The sequence below is a fragment of the Miniopterus schreibersii genome, assembly GCF_964146895.1.
Source record: "Miniopterus schreibersii genome assembly, chromosome: 8".
In the NCBI taxonomy this organism is placed as follows: Eukaryota; Metazoa; Chordata; class Mammalia; order Chiroptera; family Miniopteridae; genus Miniopterus; species Miniopterus schreibersii.
The window spans coordinates 14,165,333-14,185,907 of record NC_138109.1 but is presented as its reverse complement, the minus strand read 5'-3'; the positions used below and the strand labels follow the sequence as shown (position 1 = coordinate 14,185,907).

The 20,575-nt window shown below is 49.2% G+C and overlaps 1 protein-coding gene across 2 annotated transcripts; it reads left to right on the top strand.

Moving 5' to 3' along the window:
* Positions 1-4,052: 4,052 nt before the first annotated feature.
* Positions 4,053-20,111, top strand: TRIM63 (tripartite motif containing 63). 2 transcript variants are annotated; one of them, XM_081145478.1, is made up of 9 exons: positions 4,053-8,189; positions 9,080-9,252; positions 11,955-12,120; positions 13,335-13,430; positions 14,615-14,848; positions 15,518-15,540; positions 15,849-15,973; positions 18,217-18,288; positions 19,785-20,111. In XM_081145478.1, the coding sequence occupies exons 1-9, from the start codon at positions 8,031-8,033 to the stop codon at positions 19,793-19,795; spliced, it is 1,059 nt and encodes a 352-aa protein (XP_081001604.1). In that variant the 5' UTR covers positions 4,053-8,030; the 3' UTR covers positions 19,796-20,111. The 2 variants fall into 2 exon arrangements, with proteins under 2 accessions (XP_081001604.1, XP_081001605.1); XM_081145479.1 differs by having other exon boundaries at positions 7,894-8,189; positions 11,952-12,120.
* The last annotated feature ends 464 nt before the right edge of the window (positions 20,112-20,575 follow it).

The window sequence follows — 20,575 nt, the reverse complement described above, 5'->3', positions numbered from 1 at the left end:
ACCTCCAAAGGCCCCATCTCCAAATACCATCACATTGGGGTTAGAGCTTCAACATTCATTTTGGGGAGACACAATTCAATTCATAACAACGGCCCAGGCCATTTCCTAGAAATGTAACCAGCGAAATTAACTAATTACCCTGTGACTCAATCTGTAAAATAAGGATGAGAAAAGTATCAACCTCATAAGTTAATAATCAATAGTTATAAAACAGAACAGATTGTGATAGCTGGCCTCCAAGATGGACTTCAGTAATTCTTTTTAAAAATATATATATTTTATTGATTTCAGAGAGAGGAAGGGAGAGGGAGAGCGAGTTGAAACATCAATGATAACAGAGAGTCATTGATCCTGCACACCCCCTGCTGGGGATCAAGCCCGAAACCAGGGCATGTGCCCTGACCAGGAATCGAACCGAGATCTCCTGGATCCTAGGTCGATGCTAAACCGCTGAGCCACGCCGGCTGGGTGGATGTCAGTAATTCTTGCCTCCTGTCATTCATGTCCTTGTGTGCTTCCCTCCCACACTGTATCAGGGTTGGTCTGTGTGACCAATAGAATACAATAGAAGTGATAGTGTGTGATGTCTGAGGCCAGGTCATAAAAGACATTGCCACTTCTGTCTTGCTCTTTTGGATCACTCTTCAGCCAGCATGCTATGAGGATGCTCAAGCAGCCCTATGGAGAGGTATGTGTGCTGAGGAACTGAGGCCCCCCACCAACTTGCCCACCATGTGAGTGAGCCATCTTGGAAGTGAAGCCTTGAGATGAACTGTCTGCAGCCCCAGGCAACATCTTTGCTACAACCTCCTTAGAAACACTGAAACGAACCACCCACAGAAATGGGGCGAGATGATTGTTTTAAGCTGCTAAGTTTTGGGAAAATCTCTTATGCAGCAATAGCTAATACACAGATCATGGGGTTATCCGTAGTAACTGGTAAATGCCAGCCAGTATTATTCCCCTGACTATGAAAATACTAACAACAATGTTTGCCAAGTGTCTGTCATGTGCCAGATATGTGCCATGTGCCTGGGCAAGTGGACTCCCACCTCTATCATCTTTTTCGGCAAGGGATAGAATGTTGGGGACAGTCACTCAAAACCTGAGACTCTCAGGGCTAGAAAGGCCCAGAGATATCATTAGTCTAACCAACTCTCATTTTACAGATGAGGAAACAGACACACAGAGGTTAGGTAACCTTTCCAAGGAAACAGAACTGATATGTAGAGGAGCCTAAACTTGAAATTGGACTCATTGTTGTTGCCTTGCACTCTCAGGGCCTTCTAGTAATGGTTTATTACATCTCAGTCTATAAAGCACTTTCAATACTTTATTTCAGAATCATCGCTGTAGAGCCCCCTCCAAACCCTATTGACACACTATGCTCCCTGGGACAGTCCCTTTCTCTAAGGCCACCCATTCCCCAGTGTCCTTGTAGCTACCCACAATAATTATCTGGACCTGGGGGCAGAGGGAAGAGGCCTGTGGGACTTCCAGTCCTGAGCAGTGAGTCCCAGGACTCTATGTTCCCCTTCCATGGCACATGGGCCAGGCCCAGGGGACTTTGTCCTGGCATCCAGGGCACTGCATCATGCTCTGGACCCCATAGACCTGCCTCTGCCAACTGCTCTGGCTTTAACTTCTAAATCAAATGACCTATTGGTTTGATCCCATGATTTGGGATGATTCTTCTCTGAGGATGACTTTGAAGCATGTGACAGGGATCTCAAACTATTAGAAACCCCCCCCCCCTTTCTGAGGCACCACAGAGGCTCATGGGGAAATCCAGAGAAAGAGGCAGGGTAAACCCCACCCTCCAAGGGAGGTCACGGGGGCTGGAGAGAGAACAGCACACACGTGGAAAGGCTCTGCTCCGTGATGTACCAAGGAAACATTTAAGCAAGCCCAAGCTATGCAGAAATGAAAGGGGAGATGGAGGGTGGTTTCCTCTCCAGCGTCACTCCCCCCAGGCCTGTGTCATCCATGGAGAAGAGCTCCTCCAACAACCCTGCCACTGGGGAGGGGGAAGGACCCTTAAGGATCATCTCTTTCGGTTGCTCCATTGGGCAGATGAAGAAACTGAAGGTGGGTGTGGCTTGCTGGGCATCACATTGCTGGTTTCTGGCAGAGCTGAAGATGGAGCCCAGGTGTCTGGGCCCCAGGCCACCATTCTTCCCCTAACCAAGAGGCCTCGAGATCTCAGGTTTCTAAAAAGTCCCCTCTCTAGTGACAATCAAAAAGAGCACAGACTTTGGGGTTAAATCTGCCTATTTCAGCTCTGCTTACACTAGCTGTGTGGCTTGGGGCAACTCCATATGCTAATCTGTGCCTCAGTTTCCTTATCTGTAAAATGGAGATAAATATGATCTACTCATGTTTGTTGTGACGACTGACTGAAATAGCGCCAGGCTGCCCAGACACTTGCGAGCATTAAATCAATCAAAAATAGTGTTGTACTGTAATTACTATTACCTTCCAACTCTCTCTTTTCTTTGCCAGTCCCAGAGCATTTTCCCTGATAATTTTCCTGCCCCCTTACTCAGCTGGGACCCTTTTGGGCACTAAAGCTCCTTCCATTATTAGTAACACAGACTCTGGGGGCAGTACCGAGTGGGAAGTCTGTCTCTTAGCTGTGTAATGTTCCACAAGTCACTTAGCCTCTCTGAACTTCAGTTCCTGATATGTCAAAATGAGAGTCACAATACCCCGAATCATTTTCTGACAAATCGATGGCACAGAAGGATGGGAGGGAAGGCGACTGTTATAGATTAAAAGAGATTGATGAGACAAAATCAACAGCATGCCCTGTGTCAGACCTTGTTGGGGTTGGATTTGGATAAACTAACTGTAAAAAGACATGTGAGACAATCAGCAACCTCTGAAAATGGTCTGGGATTTAGATAATATTAAGAAATTATTGTGTCCTGGCCAGGTAGCTCAGTTGGTTAGAGCATTGTCCCGACATGCCAAGGTTGAGGGTTTCATTCCTAGCCAGGGCACATTCAAGAATCAACCAATGAATGTATAAATAAATGCAATAGCAAATCAGTGTTTGTCTCTCTCTCTCAAAATCAACAAAATAGAAATTTAAAGAAAAAAAGAAACTGCAAAACTTTTATGTTCCAGAGCATTTGAGGTCTTGCTCCCTGGCATATGTTGTCAGTTTGCTCAAATAAACTCTTGGGAGGGGGGAGTAAGCATTGTTAGTTTTGCTAGGTATGATAATGGCATGGTGATTATGAAAAGCAACCCTTATCAGTTAGTAGTGCTTACTGAAGTATTTATGGGTGAAATGACTTGATGACTAAGACTGGCTTTAAAATATTCCAGAAAAAAGAAGTGTATGGAAGGAATTATAGGTGAAATAAGGTTGAGGAAACATTAAGGATGAAAGCTGGATTTGGTTACATGAAACAGTGAAGTGAATAAATGAGACTTGCAGAGAGGGAAGCAGTAAAATGTAGTAGTTAGAAGCTTTGGGCTCAGATACACCACTGATATTCTGAATTTGTCTCTTAATCTGTCAGTCCATAGTTTGATAGAATGTTCTAATAACTGGTAATGATACTGGTTTATAACTTCCTGCTTCTGATGCTGGTGCTGCCACTCACTGGCTGGGGGACTTTGGCTAAGTGACTTAACCTCTCTGAGCCTCTGTAGCTCAGCTATAAAATAGGGAAAATCATGACCCCTGTCTCACTGAGTTATTTTGAGGACAGAACAAGAGGATGAATGGAAAGGGCTTAGCACAGTGCCTGGCACGCAATAAGCACTCAGTAAATGTTTCAGTGTGAGGAGCACAGATTTAGGAGTCAGGCTGCCTTATATGTGAACCCCAGCTCAGCTCTGCCACTTGTGACTTTGGCCAAGCTGTTAACTCTCTGAATCTCGTTTCCCCCTGGGAAAAACGATCATAATACCTCTCTTGCAGGACTGTTGTGAAGATTAAATGACAGGACGTGTTTTGATGCCCAGCATGGCCCCTGTGGGAATTTCCCTTCCCCACCCCTTGACTTTCAACGGTGCTGGTCTTGCCAAATCCCAGACTGGAGTCGATCCCACTGTCCATTTGCTTGGCTTTTGCACCTAGACTGCCAAGTGTGGCTGGAGAAAGTCAACAGAGTCATGTGAATGGCTCCTCCCAAATGGCAAATGCGTGTTAGGAAACATCAGCGAGGCTCTTCTGCTCCCAGACAGTCCTTTCACCCCTCTCTAGGGCACTTCCTCCTGTGTTTCACACTGTCTGGTCCAAACTTTCTCCGCCACCCACTCATGCTACCCTTCTTCCTGCCTCTGCCTCAAAAGTTGACCTCAACTCTCTTGACTGAGGTCATCAACATGAGCACCTTTCTCTCAGCTTCCCAACACCTCTGATCCTCACCTCCATCTTTTCCTGCCTCTTATCCTCCCATCTCAACAGTCACATTGTCCCTCCCATTCCCAAAGCTTCAGGATTTACTCCATCACCCCCTCCCCAATCTTCCAGTGCTTTCTCTCCACTGGCTGCACCATCTCAGACAACAAACAAACAAAAAACAGGGGGGAAAACTTGGTCAAGTGCCTTGATCTCCCTCAAATCTCACAGTGACCCTGCTGCTCTCTTGTTTAATTCACACACTCACTTGTTCACTAATTTAAGAAACATTTTTGCCCGGCCAGGCGTGGCTCAGCGGTTGAGCATCGATCTAGGATCCAAGAGATCTCGGTTCAATTCCCAGTCAGGGCACATGCCCGGGGTGCAGGCTCGATCCCCAGTAGGAGGCATGCAGGAGGCAGCCGATCAATGACTCTCTCATCATTGATCTCTCTCTTCCTCTCCCTTCTTCTTTGAAATCAATAAAGATATATTAAAAAAAGAAACATTTTTTAAGTGCCTGCTATGTACAGGCACTGGAGGTAAAGAGATGGACAGAGCCAGTCTCTGCCCTTGAAGTCTTCAACGTGCAGAGGGAGAGTCAGACTCACAGATGGGAGGATGACAAATGAGATGTAACGATGGGCCCATGCTTGATGCTGGGATTGACTGGGTGTGCCATAGAGGAAGGGGGAGCCCAAGGATGACTGTCAGCCGCCTGGTCTGTGCAAATGGGTGGATGGTAGAGCTGTTCCTGAGACGTGAAACAAGGAGAAGGGAAGGAGAAGCTCGGTGTCGCGGGGGTTGGTCTGTTCTGTTTGGGATACGATGAGTTTGAGGTGCTAGTGGAGCATCCCAGTAGAGATCGCCAACAAATCTTCAGTTTAAGGGAGAGAACAGTATGAACTAGAATTTGAGATTTGAGGATCATTAGCAGACAGTAGTTGGAATCAGGAATGTATATAGAGTGCTCTCTGCTGCAAGTAACAGAATAATTACACTATGATGACATTTGTTGTTACATCTTAAATAGTAAAGAAGTGGGCAGTTGCAGGGTGGGTAACCTGGGCAGCACAGTGACCCCAGTGCTTTCCCTAGGCCCTCTTTGTTCTTCTCAGGGAGCTGATTTCTTTCTCAGACTTGTCCTGTCTTGATTGCAAGATTGAACAAAACGGAGGTCATGTGAGCCAGGAAGAAGGAATGGCCTCCTTTCAACCCTCGTCCTCCGGCCCCCGCTGGCCTGACACTGCTGACCTATACAGTTCAATAGAGACCTAAGGAACTCGGGCTCCTGAGTCAAGCAAACCTGGATTCATGTCCTAGAGTCACTTTGCAAGCTGTGTGACCTCATACAAGTTATTTTACCATTCTGTGCCTGAGTTTCCTCATATGTGGAATGAGGATTGTGATATATAACAAGAAATACATCTTTGGCCTCTGCCCTGTTTCTGGCTCACAGCTCCCTAAATGCTTAGAATTTCCTAAGTGCTGGGAGTGATGGAGGTGTCTTTTGTTGTGTGAATGAGGTGATTTGGAAGCACCAAATGATTGGGGCTGGTTGCCTGGAGAATCCAACATGTGATTAGAGGGTTGGAACTTTAAGTGCCATCTATCTACCACTCATTGCAGGGGAGAGGAGCTGGAGGTTGAATCAATCACCAATAGTTAATGATAAAATCAATCATGCTTATGAAATAAAGCTTCCATAAAAACCCAAAGGATGAGGTTTGGAGAGCTTCTGGGTTTATGAACACGTGAAGCTCCTGGGAGAACGGTGCCCCTGGAGAGGGCATGGAAGCTCCACATACCTTGCCTCATGCCTCTCTTCCATCTGGCTGCTCCTGAATTTTATCCTTTTATAATAAACCCTTGATCCAGTAAGTAAAATCTTCCTCTGATTTTTGTGAACCTCTCTAGCAAATTAATTGAACCCGTGGAGAGGTGGGGTGGGAACCTCCAGTTGGTCAGAAGCACAGGTGAGAGCCTAGGCTCGTGGCTTGTATCTAAAGTAGAGGGTGGTCTTGTGGGGCTGAGCCCTTTACCTGTGGAATCTGATGCTATCTCTGGGTAGATCACATCAGAATTGTGTTGAATTCTTGGGCATCCTGCTGATGTCTGAGAATTGCTTGTTGGTTCCCCTCATGTTGGAATTGGGTCCAGGAACACTTTTCAGGGATATAAAAGTTTTATTGTTGTTGAGATCATGAAATGAAATGATACATATAAAGTTCTTAGCACAGTGTCTGCCGCATAGTAAGTACTCAGCAAAACTAGCCATTAACATTTTGGGGGACCGCCCTCTCCTTGAATTCCCCCAGCCCTTTGTCTTCTAGGCCCCTCCTCTTTCTCTGACTGGTCCCCCTCTCCTCCTCCTTACTTCCTCCCCTTCCCAAGTTGGCTCCTCTGCCCTCACTACTCTCTAGCTCTTGTCTCTGGGCTCCAACCATCAACTCTTTTCCAGACTGAGGGGGCCAAGCCTACTCTTCTGCTATCTCTTTCATGAGATCCTGGACACTCGTGTATGTCCCATACCCACTTAGGCACATCCTGAGGCCTAATGTTACCGCTCCCATTCTCACCCCAGCACCTTATACCCTAATGTCCCTTTGCATGAGATTCTACCTTAAAAACAGCCTTTAGAGCTGCTCTAGTGACTTCTACCTGCCAACATGGAAGATGTCCAGAAGCACATGGAGGAAAATTTAAATTGGTGCAGAGAGCAGAGGAGGGCATGTGGATAATGTCTAAGTGTGACCAGGTAGAGCTTATTATTTCTGCCCATTTCCCCACCTAGGCTGTGAGCATCTCAGGGCAGGGAAAAGGATTACTCATCTGTGTGTCACTTGGTGCCTGACAGATAGTCAGTACTTAGAAAAATATCTGATAAATAAATATGATTCCTGGCTTTGCCACTTACTTTCTTTGACTTTGAAAAAGACCCTTATTTGACCCCAGAGTCAAAATCTATAAAATGAGGGGACCGGACTACATTTTAAGGGACCCCTTTCAGCATTAAAGTGACATTAGTGGTTAAGGAATGGGGGGACAGGCTAGCTGAGGTGGAGTGTGGGTGTGAGTGCTCAGGTCTCGATGGGTTCAGAGAGAGGGGCTGCCCTGCTCTCAAATCTTGGGAGCTGCCCAGGACTCCAGAGGAGGGATGGGACCTGCTTATGGTCAGTGAGGGGTCACTGGCTATTAACCCCAAAAATCCCAGTGGCCCGTTCTCTGGGTCCCACCCCTGGCTCACCAGCCTGGTGTGGGAGGAGACTAATTTTTGGAGGAAACTCTGGGTCCCCAGCCCTCCCCCAAGTCTGCCCACGAACAAGCTGTTCTTGTTTACGACCCCCACCCCAGGGGAACAGTGATTGCTCATCCCTACATGTGATTTGAGAGGCAGCTCTTGTAGGCCCGCAGGAAACTCAAGCAGGAAACTCAAGCCCCGCCAGCCGTGCTGGCACCGGAATGCTCAGCTGGTCCCCTCCTGGGGCTCATGTGACCAGGGTTCAGCTATAAATATCAGAGGGGCCTCAGACCAAGGCAGAATTCGGGCACCAGGAGAAGGCCAAGAGGCTCCAGGCGGGTGTTTTGTTACAAAGGCAAGGCCCCAGGTCTGCTTAGAGCGAGCGAGGCAAGTAAAGGAGGCAGCCAGGTGGGCCCCACACCGCCTGACAGTATGGATTATAAATCGAGCCTGATCCAGGATGGGAACCCTCTAGAGAACCTGGAGAAGCAGCTGATCTGTCCCATTTGCCTGGAGATGTTTACCAAGCCGGTGGTCATCTTGCCCTGCCAGCACAACCTCTGCCGGAAGTGCGCCAACGACATCTTCCAGGTCAGTGCCGGGCATGGCCTAGTCCCGGGGCTCGGGTGGCTCCTCAGCTTTCCTGTGATGAAAGCTCTTCTCTCTTAGCCCCAGGCCCTTCTAAACCTGGGCCGGGCCCTGCAGTGAACCCCAGCAAAGGCCTCCGGACTGGGCCAGGGGGGCCGGGGCTGCGGCTCTGGCTGCCCGGTTCCTTTTCCATGACGCATGTTTCTCCCCACCCTGCCCGCAGCTCTGCCACCGCCGCCTCTGCCCCGAGCACCACAGGTGACTCTTCAATCAGGAGTCAAATGCCTCAAGTGATAAGTGGGGGAGGCAGGGGGAGAGGAGAGAGAAACCAGACCCCTGGGGCTGGAGCCAGCTCCCTGGTGGCAGGGGCCCAGAGCTGGGGGGGGGCGGAGGCACTGAGCAGCAGAGGCATCTGCCCTTTGGAGGCCGTTTCCTCTACTATAGGGCAGGAGGGGCTTCATCTCCCTAAGAAAGGAATGAGAGTGGATGTCCTGGCTGGGAGGCAGGACTCAGGTTCCCCAGAAGCACTTCACAAAACGTCCTCTCGCTATTTTATCTTTAAAGTTGTGGCCGTAACCTCTGGCTCTAATTATAATGCCCATTTGATGAATGGGAAAACTGAGGCTTGGAGGGCTAAAGTGGCTTGCCCAAAGTCATTCAGAGAAAAACTGTGACATGCATCCAGGTCTGCTGGCTCCCAAGCCTGTTGATTGCTTGGTGCTTCTCAGATGCTCCCCCGTGTAAGTGAGCTGCCTCCCATCTCAGGCCGGGGGCTCCAGGTCCTGTGGTTTGACAAGAATGGTTGGGGCGAGCAGGGGGAGGATAATGGGAGACTAGAAAGGGCGAGGGCTGAGGAGGGGGCCCAGGCCTCACCTCTGCCTTGCCACCCACAGGCCGCAAATCCCTACTGGACCAACCGGGGCGGCTCGATGTCCATGTCTGGAGGCCGTTTCCGCTGCCCATCCTGCCGCCATGAGGTGATCATGGATCGTCACGGCGTGTACGGCCTGCAGAGGAACCTGCTGGTGGAGAACATCATTGACATCTACAAGCAGGAGTGCTCAAGGTCAGCTCGGGACCAGCTACACCAGCCAGCCCAGAGCGCCCGGCCCCTCTCCCTCAGGGGCAGAGGCTCCCTGGAGCCCCCAACCCTGGTTCTCCGTGTCACTCAGCGAATGGCAAGGGGCCCAGGCTGCCCTCCTGATGTGATAGGAGCCAGAGGAAAGATGAGATGTGAGAGGGACCGAGGGAGGCACTGGGGCCAGCGAAGTGGTCCTGATAAGCAGAGAAAGCGCCAGGGAGAACATGGCCAGTTTCTCTGTAGCAGCGATTTTCAACCGGTTTGCTGCAGAGCACGAGTGTGTCGCAAGAATTTTTTAAAAAAATGTTTGTATTGATTTTACAGAGAGAGGAAGGGAAAGGGAGAGAGAGAAAAACATCGATCGGTTGCCTCCCAAATGTGTCCTGACCAGGGATGGAGTGGGTGACCCCTTGGGGCAGGAGACGATGTCCAACCAACTGAGCCACACTGGCCAGGGCAGTACCGCAAGAATTTTTAAGACATGTAATAGCTGTCTATTGAATCAGGGGCACTGACCTCTTTTCTCTTAGAATGTCAAAGAAATGACAACAGCCAACACAGCAATAGCATCTGGTGTGAGTGGTCAGATCAGCAAAAAATTAATATATTTTTGGGGGTGCTGCAGAATTTTGGTAATTAGTTTATGAGATGAAAAAGGTTGAAATCGCTGCTCTATAGTGATAGCGTTAGCTAAGGTCCGACATGCCCGGAGGCACAGTACCAGGCACTGGGAATGTCCCCCCCCCATGCTTCACAGCTACCCTATGGGTCAGGCGTGACTTATCACCCCCACCTCACAGGTGAGAAAGCTGGGGCTCAAAGGGGTGAAGTCAGTTGCCCAAGGTTGCCCAGCTGGGCAGTGGAAGAGCTGGGAGTGGGCTCTTCCACTTAGAACAGCAGCTCTGTCTCAGGCAGAATTTGTGAGTGGTAGACGTTGTGCAGTGTTAGGCCTCAGCCTGGAGAGAAACAGCTACCAGGAAGATCTTTACAAATCAGGACATCCTGACAAGGCTTCCAGGCTGCTGACCTCTCAGCCCTTATGGTCCAAAACTGTCACCAAGTGCCTGCCTGCAGGTAGTGTCCTATCCAAGGAGAGACGACAGACCAGTCCTAGTGAGAAAAAGCCCAGGCCTGGGAACCGTGTTTGCTAGTCTGATTCTATTACTAATGCATTATAGGATCCTGGGTAGGTTGTTGGGCCTTCATTTCCCCTGCTTGCCGAGGAGACAGTGAGATTTGTTTTTGTGATTGTATAGGATTTTGATGGGAAATGTTAAAAATATCAAATATTTTTTGAGCACCTACTGTGTGTAGGCACTGTACTAAGTATTTCCCATGCATTATCCCTATTTAATTCTCACAGTGATCCTGTAGGACATTCTTACCCTCATTTTACAGTAAGGAGGCTCAGAGGGTCGGGAGTTTGTCCAAGGCCACTCAGCTTGCAAGTGGTAAAGCTGAAAGGGAGCCTGTCTGACTGACTCCATGATGAACACTTCTGACTGCTATTGTCTCTCACGTTGCTAGGACTCAACACTACAAAAATGCCAATATGTTTTTGGTCATTATAATCATAATAAAATCAACATTGCACCAAAATATTAGCCAACCCAACGTGGGCCTATGAAGACCATGTTGTGTTTGAACCCTTTGAGGCCTTTCTACACAGCTGGATGACAATAATAGCTGTGCTTAGTGAGGGTCTGCCCTGTGCCAGGCACTACACATTCACTACAGACAACTCTGTTAGGGGCTGGGAAATCAGAGGCAGTATAGACATGGTGTTGACTCTAAATGAGTGCATAGTCTAGCTGGGGAGGTAAGACCTAGAACCCCCTAAAATGAATCTAGGGTAGGAGGTGACTGATTTCCTGAGAGAAGCACAAATAACATGACAGAGACCCTGAGTGGAGAGAGAGACACGAAGGGAGAAAGACATTCTTAGAATGAGTGTTTGGAAAGAAAGAGAAGGAAGAGACTGGACCCTGGAAACAACGTCTGGACTAGAAGCCAGGCTTGTGCTGGGCTGCTGGACAGCCCTGAGCCGCCCATGTACTGGCTGTGGGACTCGGGACACACACCCTGCTTCCTTCTCTGAGCCTCAGGCATCACCCTTCCCGGCAATGCTTACTTACCACCTTCTCTATGCAAGGCACTGTACACTGCAGATTCAGGAGTGAGAGAACAGGCAAGTTTCCCTGCTTTGGTGGAGGTTACAGTCTGGTGGATTAAATATAGTATCCAATGAGGCCATGAGTATAAATTGCTTCACTGAGAGCCCAGCCTGCAGAAACCGAGAGCTATGGTGACTATAATTAGAGCAAATGAACTTTAGCCTTCCCTGCCCTGACTTGCTGGGTGACCTTGGGCAAGTCAATTCACCTTTCCAGGGTCCAGTTTTCTCTTCTTGAAAACGTCTCCAGCTCTGACTCTGGGGTTCTACCACCCTTCCCATGTCTAGGCCAGCTCCATCACCGGAGTTTGAGTCCTAGTGTGTGGAGACAGCCTTGGTGTCATTGGCTTCCCTGGTCTTGGTTTCCCAGAGGATAAAAGAAAAGTATTAAGGATGTCCAACCACTGAGAACTTGGGTCATAGATCTGAGTTAGAGCTATGATTGGAGCTTGGGGAGGAGACAAGGACGCCGGACCCCCACCGTGTCACTTGTGACTCTTTTCCACTTCAGTAGGCCCCTGCAGAATGGCAGCCACCCCATGTGCAAGGAGCATGAAGACGAGAAGATCAACATCTACTGCCTCACGTGTGAGACGCCCACGTGCTCCATGTGCAAGGTGTTTGGGGCCCACAAGGCCTGCGAGGTGGCCCCGCTACAGAGTGTCTTCCAGGGACAAAAGGTATTGACCTGAGCCACTTCCACCCCCAGCCTGGGCCTGTTGAGCATGGCCTAGTGATTCAGGATGCAGATTTCATCCTTGCAGATCTGCTGAGCCGGCCTTTCAGTAATGGTCTCTCTGGAGGGACTTACCAGGCTATAGGGACAGCAGGCCTTGCCTTCCTGGGGGAGGTGGCTGAGCTCATGGGTTATACTTAGAGTCACTTGAGAGCACCTGGGTGTGGCCACAGGGGAGAGACCAGGCCCCAGGGCCAGGCCACCAGGGAATCTCTCAGGCCATGACTTCTACATCCCAGTGTGCTTTGGGCCCCAGTCACCTCTCTCAGTCTTCAAATTCCCCTGCAGCAGTAGGCAGCTGAGAGCCCTCTCCCTGAGTCCCTGGGCCTGTGGGAGACCCACTGTCCTGTCTGTGCAGTAAGCTGTGGCCCCTCTTTCCATACTCTTTCTTTCCTACCTCCCACTTTTTCTTTCTCACTCTCTCTATTGATTTTTTAAAAAAATATATCTTTATTGATTTCAGAGAGAGGAAAGGAGAGGGAGAGAGAGAAACAGAAACATCAATGATGAGAGGGTCATTGGTCAAGCCTGCAACCAGGCATGTGCCCTGACTGGGAATCAAACCCCGATCTCCTGGATCCTAGGTTGATGCTCAACCACTGAGCGACGCCCGACCATGCTCTCTATTGATTTGAGATAGAGAGAGGAAGGGGGAGAGAGAAAGAGAGAGAGAGAGAGAGAGAGAGAAATCTGTGTTCACTTATCCACTTATTTCTGAATTCATTGGTTGATTCTTGTATGTGCCCTGATGAGGGATCGAACCTGCAACCTTGGCATATCCGGATGACACTCTAACCAACTGAACTACCTGGCCAGGGCTTGACCTCTGTCTTGTAGAACTCCCACTATATTTCTTTTCTTCAGCCCTTCTTTCTTAGAAACAAGCTCCTCCTCTACCAGCACCTTGCTGTGTGTTTTGGGCAGCTCGCTTCTCCTCTCTGTGCTTCCTCTGTAGAATAAAGGAAACAGTATCTCTCTGATATTCTCTGCTCTGGACCTCAGCTGTACCTCAGAAAGAGGGGCCAGACAGCTGCCGGAGGCTCTTTCTAGCAGAGAGGGGAGTAAGGGTGCCACTTTGCTGCCAACTCCCAGGAGGGCAGGCCCTGAGACTATTTCTGTCTCTCCTCTCCTGATCCCCCATCCCCTCCTCCCATCTAGACTGAACTGAGTAACTGTATCTCCATGCTGGTGGCGGGGAACGACCGTGTGCAGACCATCATCGCTCAGCTGGAGGACTCTAGTCGAATGACCAAGGTGAGGGGACAGAGTAGCTCTGCCTGGGGATTTGAAGCCTCCAGTGTAGCCTGGTCTGTGGGGTGAAGGCTCACCCTTGTAACTGAAGGTTGAGGCCTGGAGTCTGGGGTGTTCAAGCAGAGAGAGTGAGGAGGGACTGACTAATCCATTAATCCACTCATTCAACAAATGCTTCTTGAGCACGGCTGTGTGTCAGGCACTGCCAAAGGCTCTGGGGATGGGGTGGCAAACAACACAGACCCCCATCCCACCAATAATACCCAGTATTCTTTTTTTTAACACTGATGTTTTTAGACCATTATTCTCCGGTGTGCTGTAGACCAAGACTTCAAACCTCAGAGTGCCTACAAATCACCCTGGGGTCTTATTAAAATTCAAGTTCTGATCCAGTGGGTCTGGAACGAGGCACGGGACTCTGCAGTTCTAACAAGCACTCAGGGTTTGCCCAAGTTGCTGGTCCGTGGACCACACTTTGAGTAGCCAGACTGTAGGGGCAGAAGGAAACTCATTTCTGCGAAAGCATTCATGATTTTCTCTCCTCACTTGGGATGGGGCCCTGAGGTGAAATGGGGGAAGGGATCACCGTATGGCTGGTGGACAAAGAGCGTATGATTGGTAGGTTCAAAGGAAGAAGAGGGACATTGTTAGCGCCTGTGATGGGCTCCCAGACTGACAGATGATGCTAGAGCCCCGGTCTGATGAGATGCCATTATGATACCCATTTTACAGATAAGAAACTAAGATATAGCATCTGTGTTGATGAGAAGGGAGCCTCAATGAGGAGGTCACTAAGGGAGGAGCTGCTTCTCCACCTCTTCCAGGACTAAATGATGCAGAGCTTCTTGAATCCAGTCTTGGTCCTAAAATGGGGGGACAAGTGTGACTTGGGGACACACAAGAGGGCTAGAATATATATCATTTCATTTGACCCTAGAGTCTCTATTTTTGAGGAAGGGGGTTGCTTTCTCCATGACCCCAGACTCCTAAACCTGTACTGGGTAGCTATGAAACTATGGCAAGAACTTTCTTCTGGCTAAGCCTTCATTTCATCTGGTGTAAAATGAGGGTGTAGTAAGATCTCTTCCAGCTTTCCAGTCTTTGTTCCTAGCACACCCATCCCAGGAAGGAGGTGTTAGGGAGAGGGAGGACCCCGCAGGATGTGACTCCAAGATTCCTGTCCCCAGGAGAACAGTCACCAGGTGAAGGAAGAGCTGAGCCAGAAGTTTGACGTGCTATACGCCATCCTGGATGAGAAGAAGAGTGAGTTGCTACAGCGGGTCACGCAGGAGCAGGAGGAGAAGCTCAGCTTCATTGAGGCCCTCATCCAGCAGTACCGGGAGCAACTGGACAAGTCCACTAAGCTGGTGGAGACAGCCATCCAGTCCCTGGACGAGCCTGGTGGAGCCATCTTCCTCTTGGTGAGCAGGACTAGGAGGGTGTGGGCAGAGTCACTTTAACTCTACAGCTCTAAAATTCAAGTTATGCTCCTTCACTGACCACCCATATGCCCCTGGCCAAGTCATTCAAACCTCCCCTAGGCTCAGTTTCCTCATCTGTAAAATGGGCATGAAACAATCCCTACTTAAACCTATTAATTGAGCACCTATTGCAGGTCAGCCACTGAGGTGGAGACACAGAGATGTAAGAGAGCAGTGCTGCTCTAGAAGAGCTCATTGGGGAGTCAGAAAAGGATCAGCTATAAGATTCCACAGTTTAGTTCCATAAAAATTTCCTAAACACCTACTGTAGGCCAGGCTTTGTGCTAGACATTGGATATAAAAAAGTGAGTAGGATAAAATTCTCATCTTGGAGAGTTCAGGGCTTAAGGTGTTTAGACTGATATCCCTAAAATCCAAGCTTCCTGCCAGGACAATGGGAGGGGCCTAAAAGTGATCACCACGACTTGTGCAGATCATCAACAGAAGGAAAAGATCCAAGTTCTACTCAGTGCAGGGTGGAGAGCAGATCAAGGCTGGGCTAGGGAATGGCACCAAGTACCCACCTGCAGCACCCAGTCACTGGCTTTGCTGATTTCCTGGGGCTACCCCTAATGTAATCCTAATCCTTTGCTCTCTCTCCCCACACAGAGTGCCAAGAAACTCATTAAAAGGTCAGTGTCTCCCTAGGACTGTGATCCAAGGCCCTAGCTCCCATCAGGGCCTCTGACTTCTGTCCAGTGGGCTGCTGGGAGGGTTTCATCCCAGGCTGGCTTTCCTGGCCTTTGCGTGATCCCCTGCTTTCTTGGACCGGTATGTGCTTGAGACTGGAGAGGAAATATTCCACCCCTCCAGGGGGGAGCCTCTAGGTGCAAGGCCTGGGTGTGGGCACAGCATGTGCACTGGTATGAACTGGAGCTAAAACACCCCCTCCCTGCACTAAGCCCTAGAGATCTCACCTCTCTCTCTCTCTCTCCCACAGCATTGTGGAAGTTTCCAAGGGTTGCCAGCTGAGGAAGACAGAGCAGGGCTTTGAAAACATGGACTACTTTACTTTGGATTTGGAGCACATAGCAGACACCCTGAGGGCCATCGATTTTGGGACAGGTAAAGGAAGTGATGGTGCCACTTGTCTATTTCCCTGCTTGACCCTTGGAAATCAGCTTCCCTCCCACCGACCCCATGTGGAGGCAGATACACTAGTGAAGATGCCCACATAGCAACCAACTTCTGGATGAGCCTGGAGCTGAGCACAGTGCTTGGTGCATAATCGTTGCTCAATAAATTATCACTTTTGGGGTGTCTTGGGGTTGTAGGAGGAGCATGGCGGCTGGAGGCAGGCAGACCTAAGTTTCAATCTGGAGCTGCCATTTGTTATCTGTGTGACCTCTGGAGAACCTTCTACCTCTCTGAGCTTAATTTCTCTAACCTTAAAAATTAGGTTAAAAGTGGGCCTGACTATATCATGGTGCTGTTGCAACAACTAAGACATTGATACAGAAGAGTTTGTAGAGTACTAGACATGTACTAGTTAGTGCCTAAAGCTAGTCTTAGCTTCAGCGTTTTCATGCTATCATCTATGATGCTCAGGTACCCTAATTGAGCTATACCATGTCCTCATTTCTGTTTAGAATTAATTACTCTTACATAAAGGACATATAATAATTGCAACAATGTAACTAGAACAGTAACAAGGGGAAAATAATAAGGGGAAATGAGGAAACCTGATGTTAATAATTTGCTCAAGGTCACAGTTGAAAGGTAGCTATTTAGCAACAGAGAGTGAATCCAATTCTGCTGAATGTTGCGTTGTTCTGATAGGCGGTGCTTCAGTGACCAGGACAGAGAGAGGAGTGCAGGAATGGGCAAGAACTGTGCACGGGCTGGCATGAGAAAGCTCGCTCTCCTGCCAGCTTGCAGAATCTGGTGTTACATCTGTTCTCAGCACCGGGTGCACCCCAGTTGTCAGTGAGGACAAAAATGCATCCCAGAGCTGAGATGCTGGCAGACGTGGGTCTGGCCATCGCTGTAGATCACCTGTTCCGCTGTTAGCCTCCCGAAGCTAAGATATTCCAGAGTGGATCACGCTGAGTGAACAGCATGGCGTTGTGAAGACCGGCACTGCCTTCCATTACCTCCCTGAGCCTCAGTTTCCTCAGAGTAAAATGGGGAGAGAACCACACCAACAGATACCATTTATTGAGCACTTTCTATGTCCCAGGCACTAAGCCCTTCACATAAATTCTATCACTTAATACAACAACTTCATGAGGTAGTTTCTGTTGTCAGCTCCATTTCGTAGTTGAGGAAATAAAGCCATGGGAGGGTGAGAGGTCTCCTGGAGGCCACACAGCTATGTAAGTAGCCCACGTGGATGGCACCAAGGGCCACCTGGCTCACAAGGCCCTCTTGAGGATTACATGAGACAGTGCATGTCCGGCGCTTAGCACGACACTTGGCACGTAGTAAGTCTGCAGCAAATGCTGCCGCTAGTAGTGAATGTGATGATTAAAGAACAGCAGCCAAAGTCCCTGGGTCGTGTCTAGATCCCAGGTAGGTGGCTGGAATTTTGGCTGTCGTTTTGTAGGCATTCACTCTTTCGAGCCTCTTCGCAGACGCTCTGGACAAATGCTCTGACTCTGTGGTGACCCCCTCAGGGCCCCAAAGGATTAAGGAAGCAGCTTTGGAGATGAGGTGGACAACAGGCACGTCCCTGTTAGCAGAGCTTGAAGGTGACACCCCAGGAAGGGAGAGTGAGGACACAGGCTGCAGCTCAGTCAGCCTGGGGGCTCAGCTTCAGAGAACCAAGGAGCAGGTGGCCCAGAAGCGTTCCTCACCCCCACCCACCCCTCGGTAGGCTAAGGAAGGAGGGAAGTGCACGGGGAGTGCTAGGCAAGCAGATTTCAAAGGCTGGGCAAATCCCTTCAGGACCGGGACTCTGATCGCTGAGAATCAAGGCGCTCTTGTCCCACCTCCACAGGCGATGTTTATCTGTCTAACTGAGAGGAATGCCGCAGTGCAGTGAGCCTACCAAAGTCCCCTTCGGTCACAGGCAGGTCAGGTCATAGAAGCCGCTGCAGCCACTGGAACAAAGGAGCCTCTTCAACCTCCCTCCCTTGGAGGGTGCAGGATGGAAGGGGAGGGGAGAGAAGGGAGGAAGCCGCCTCCGTGCAGCGTGGGTTTGGCAAGCCCGTCGCCTTCTGGGCCGCTGATGCCACTGCAAGGCTGGCTCACCCCGGCTGGGCCCTGGAGGGGACTGGGATCAGCGTTGTCGCCAGCCTGGCACCGCTCTGAGCAGCTCCTCTGAGAAACCAGCCTGTCCGAACGCTATTGTTCTTTGTAACACACAGATGAGGAAGAGGAAGAGTTCACTGAAGAAGATGATCAGGAAGAGGAAGAGTCCACAGAGGGGAAGGAAGAAGGTAAGAAATCCATCTGCTTTCATTCATTCATTCATTCATTCATTCAACAACAGGAGATGCTGACTGTGTGCAAAGTGCTGTGCTGGACATTGGGGATGATGCCAATATATGATGATGTTCCCAATATGTGTAAATGTTTTAAGGATCAGGTCCTGCTCCCTTTACCCTGAGAGGAAACCCCCCCCAAACTATTCATAATAAAAAGCTCCTATTTTTATATCTAAATGACCAATATCTATATGGAAAGCAATGCAGCGTAACAGGCGTGAAAGAGCACTCATGAGCCAGGCTGGGTCCACTGAGGTGTTTTGTTTGGCCAGCACAATGTTTAATTTTTTTTAAGTCAGTTGCCAACATTTTAAAAATTAGGAGGTTTCTAAAAGGATTTTTTATTTTATTTATTTGAGGGAGAGAGAGAGAAACATGGATGTGAGAAAGAAGCATCGACTGGTTGCCTCCAGCACACACCCCAACCGGGGATCAAACCTGCAACCTGGGTACGTGCCCTGCCCAGAAATCTAACCGGCCACCGAAAGGTGTACGAGATGAGGCTCCAAGCAACTGAGCCGAGCCATCCAGGGATTAAAGGATTCTTAAAAAGGAGATTTCAACTGAGAATCTGGATTTCCACCTTCTTGTAAAAATTTGGAAAGAGCTAACAGTCTTGGGCTTGCCCTTCTCTCTCGTCCCAGAGAGTTGGCACTGGGCAGTGGCTGCCCCCTTTGCGCGGGACATGCACCTGCCAGCTTGCCCGGACCCCCACCGTCAGCCTTCCCGCTCTTCTTCTTCAAGTCATCTGCTGGCCCCAGTAGGCCTCTGAGTTTGCCAACCTGCCAGACTAGAGTTAAGAGTTCTGAAGCGCGGCTTTATCCCAGACTGGCGGTGTGATCTAGAGCAGTTCATAACTTTTCTGAGTCTTGGGTTACTCACCTATGCATGGAGAATGATAGTACTGACCTCAAAATATTATAATGGGGAGTACATCAGAGAATCTTCTGACACGGTGTCTGGCACGTAGGAAGGACGTGTTTGCTAATTAGCATATGTTTGCTAGTGTTATTGTGTTAAAAGCCAAGTTATTATTGGAACTAAATTCCAATCCCGTTGAAACATACAGAGTAGTCTTTTGGAGTTTTTGTCTTGTTTTGTTTTGCTAATCCTCACCTGAGGACATTTTTCCATTGCTATTCGGCGGGAGGAGGGGAGAGAGAGAGAGAGAGGCAACCCAGGTATGTGCCCTTAACCAGGAGTCAAACCCTGGACCCTTCGGTATATGGGTTGCTGCTCTAACCACTGAACCACACTGGCCAGGGCTGGAGTTTTGCATTGGATGTACAATCCAATTTTGTTTTGGCAACTAAATTCTATTTTGGTTTAAAAAGAAAGAGGCCAGGCAGGAATTGGAGCTTGATCATTTGGTAAGCTTACAGCTTGGTAAGCCCTGGATCCCCCTGAGTCCCTGTCTCACTTTGAGTTTCTTTGTATTTTTCTTTCAGGACACCAGTAAGGAGCTGGAGGAGGAAGAGACCCTCTAGATGCAGAGAGACTGGGGAGGGTGGGGATGGGCCCAGCTGCCTTGGTGACAGGCCCAGGGTGGGAGGGGTCGGGGCCCCTGAGGGGGCAATGGGGAGGTGTGTCTTCTCTCTGCTCAAGAGCAGGGACTAGGAGTAGGACCCCCACCGCTGTGTCCAGCAGTCACTGAAGCAGAGCTGGAAATGTGCTTGAAACAACCACACAGGACACTTTTCTACATTGGTGCAAAATGGAATGTTTTGTACATTTTTAAAATGTGATTTTTGTATAAACTTGTATATGTATGCCAATTTGGTGCTTTTTGTAAAGGAACTTTTGTATGATAATGCCCGGTCATTGTGTGACTGGCGATTGTTAGATAGAAGGGAAGGAAGCCAGGTTGTTACAGCTGCCCCCGTCCTTTCCTGGCTGGGAGGGCTGGTAGCACTCGCAAACCTGGAAGGGATAATATTCTGTATTTCAGTGCCTATCCCTGACAGAGGGGATGGTGACTGAGTTTGTTACATGTTGTTTTAATAAATGCACAGAGCTCTCTTCCTGTTATTACTAAAGGAGTTGGGTTCATTCAGCCTTTTTTTCCCTAAAAACTTCAGATGGACAGAGGCCTAATAGTAAGTGTGTGGCAGGAGGGATACATAATGACAAGGCTGGGCTTCTGTCCACCAAAGAAGAGCTCTTTACATCAGCATTTCCCAGTGAGAGCTCCCTGGAAAGCTGGCCCTGCGATGATCCTCAAGAAACAGGTTTAATGCCC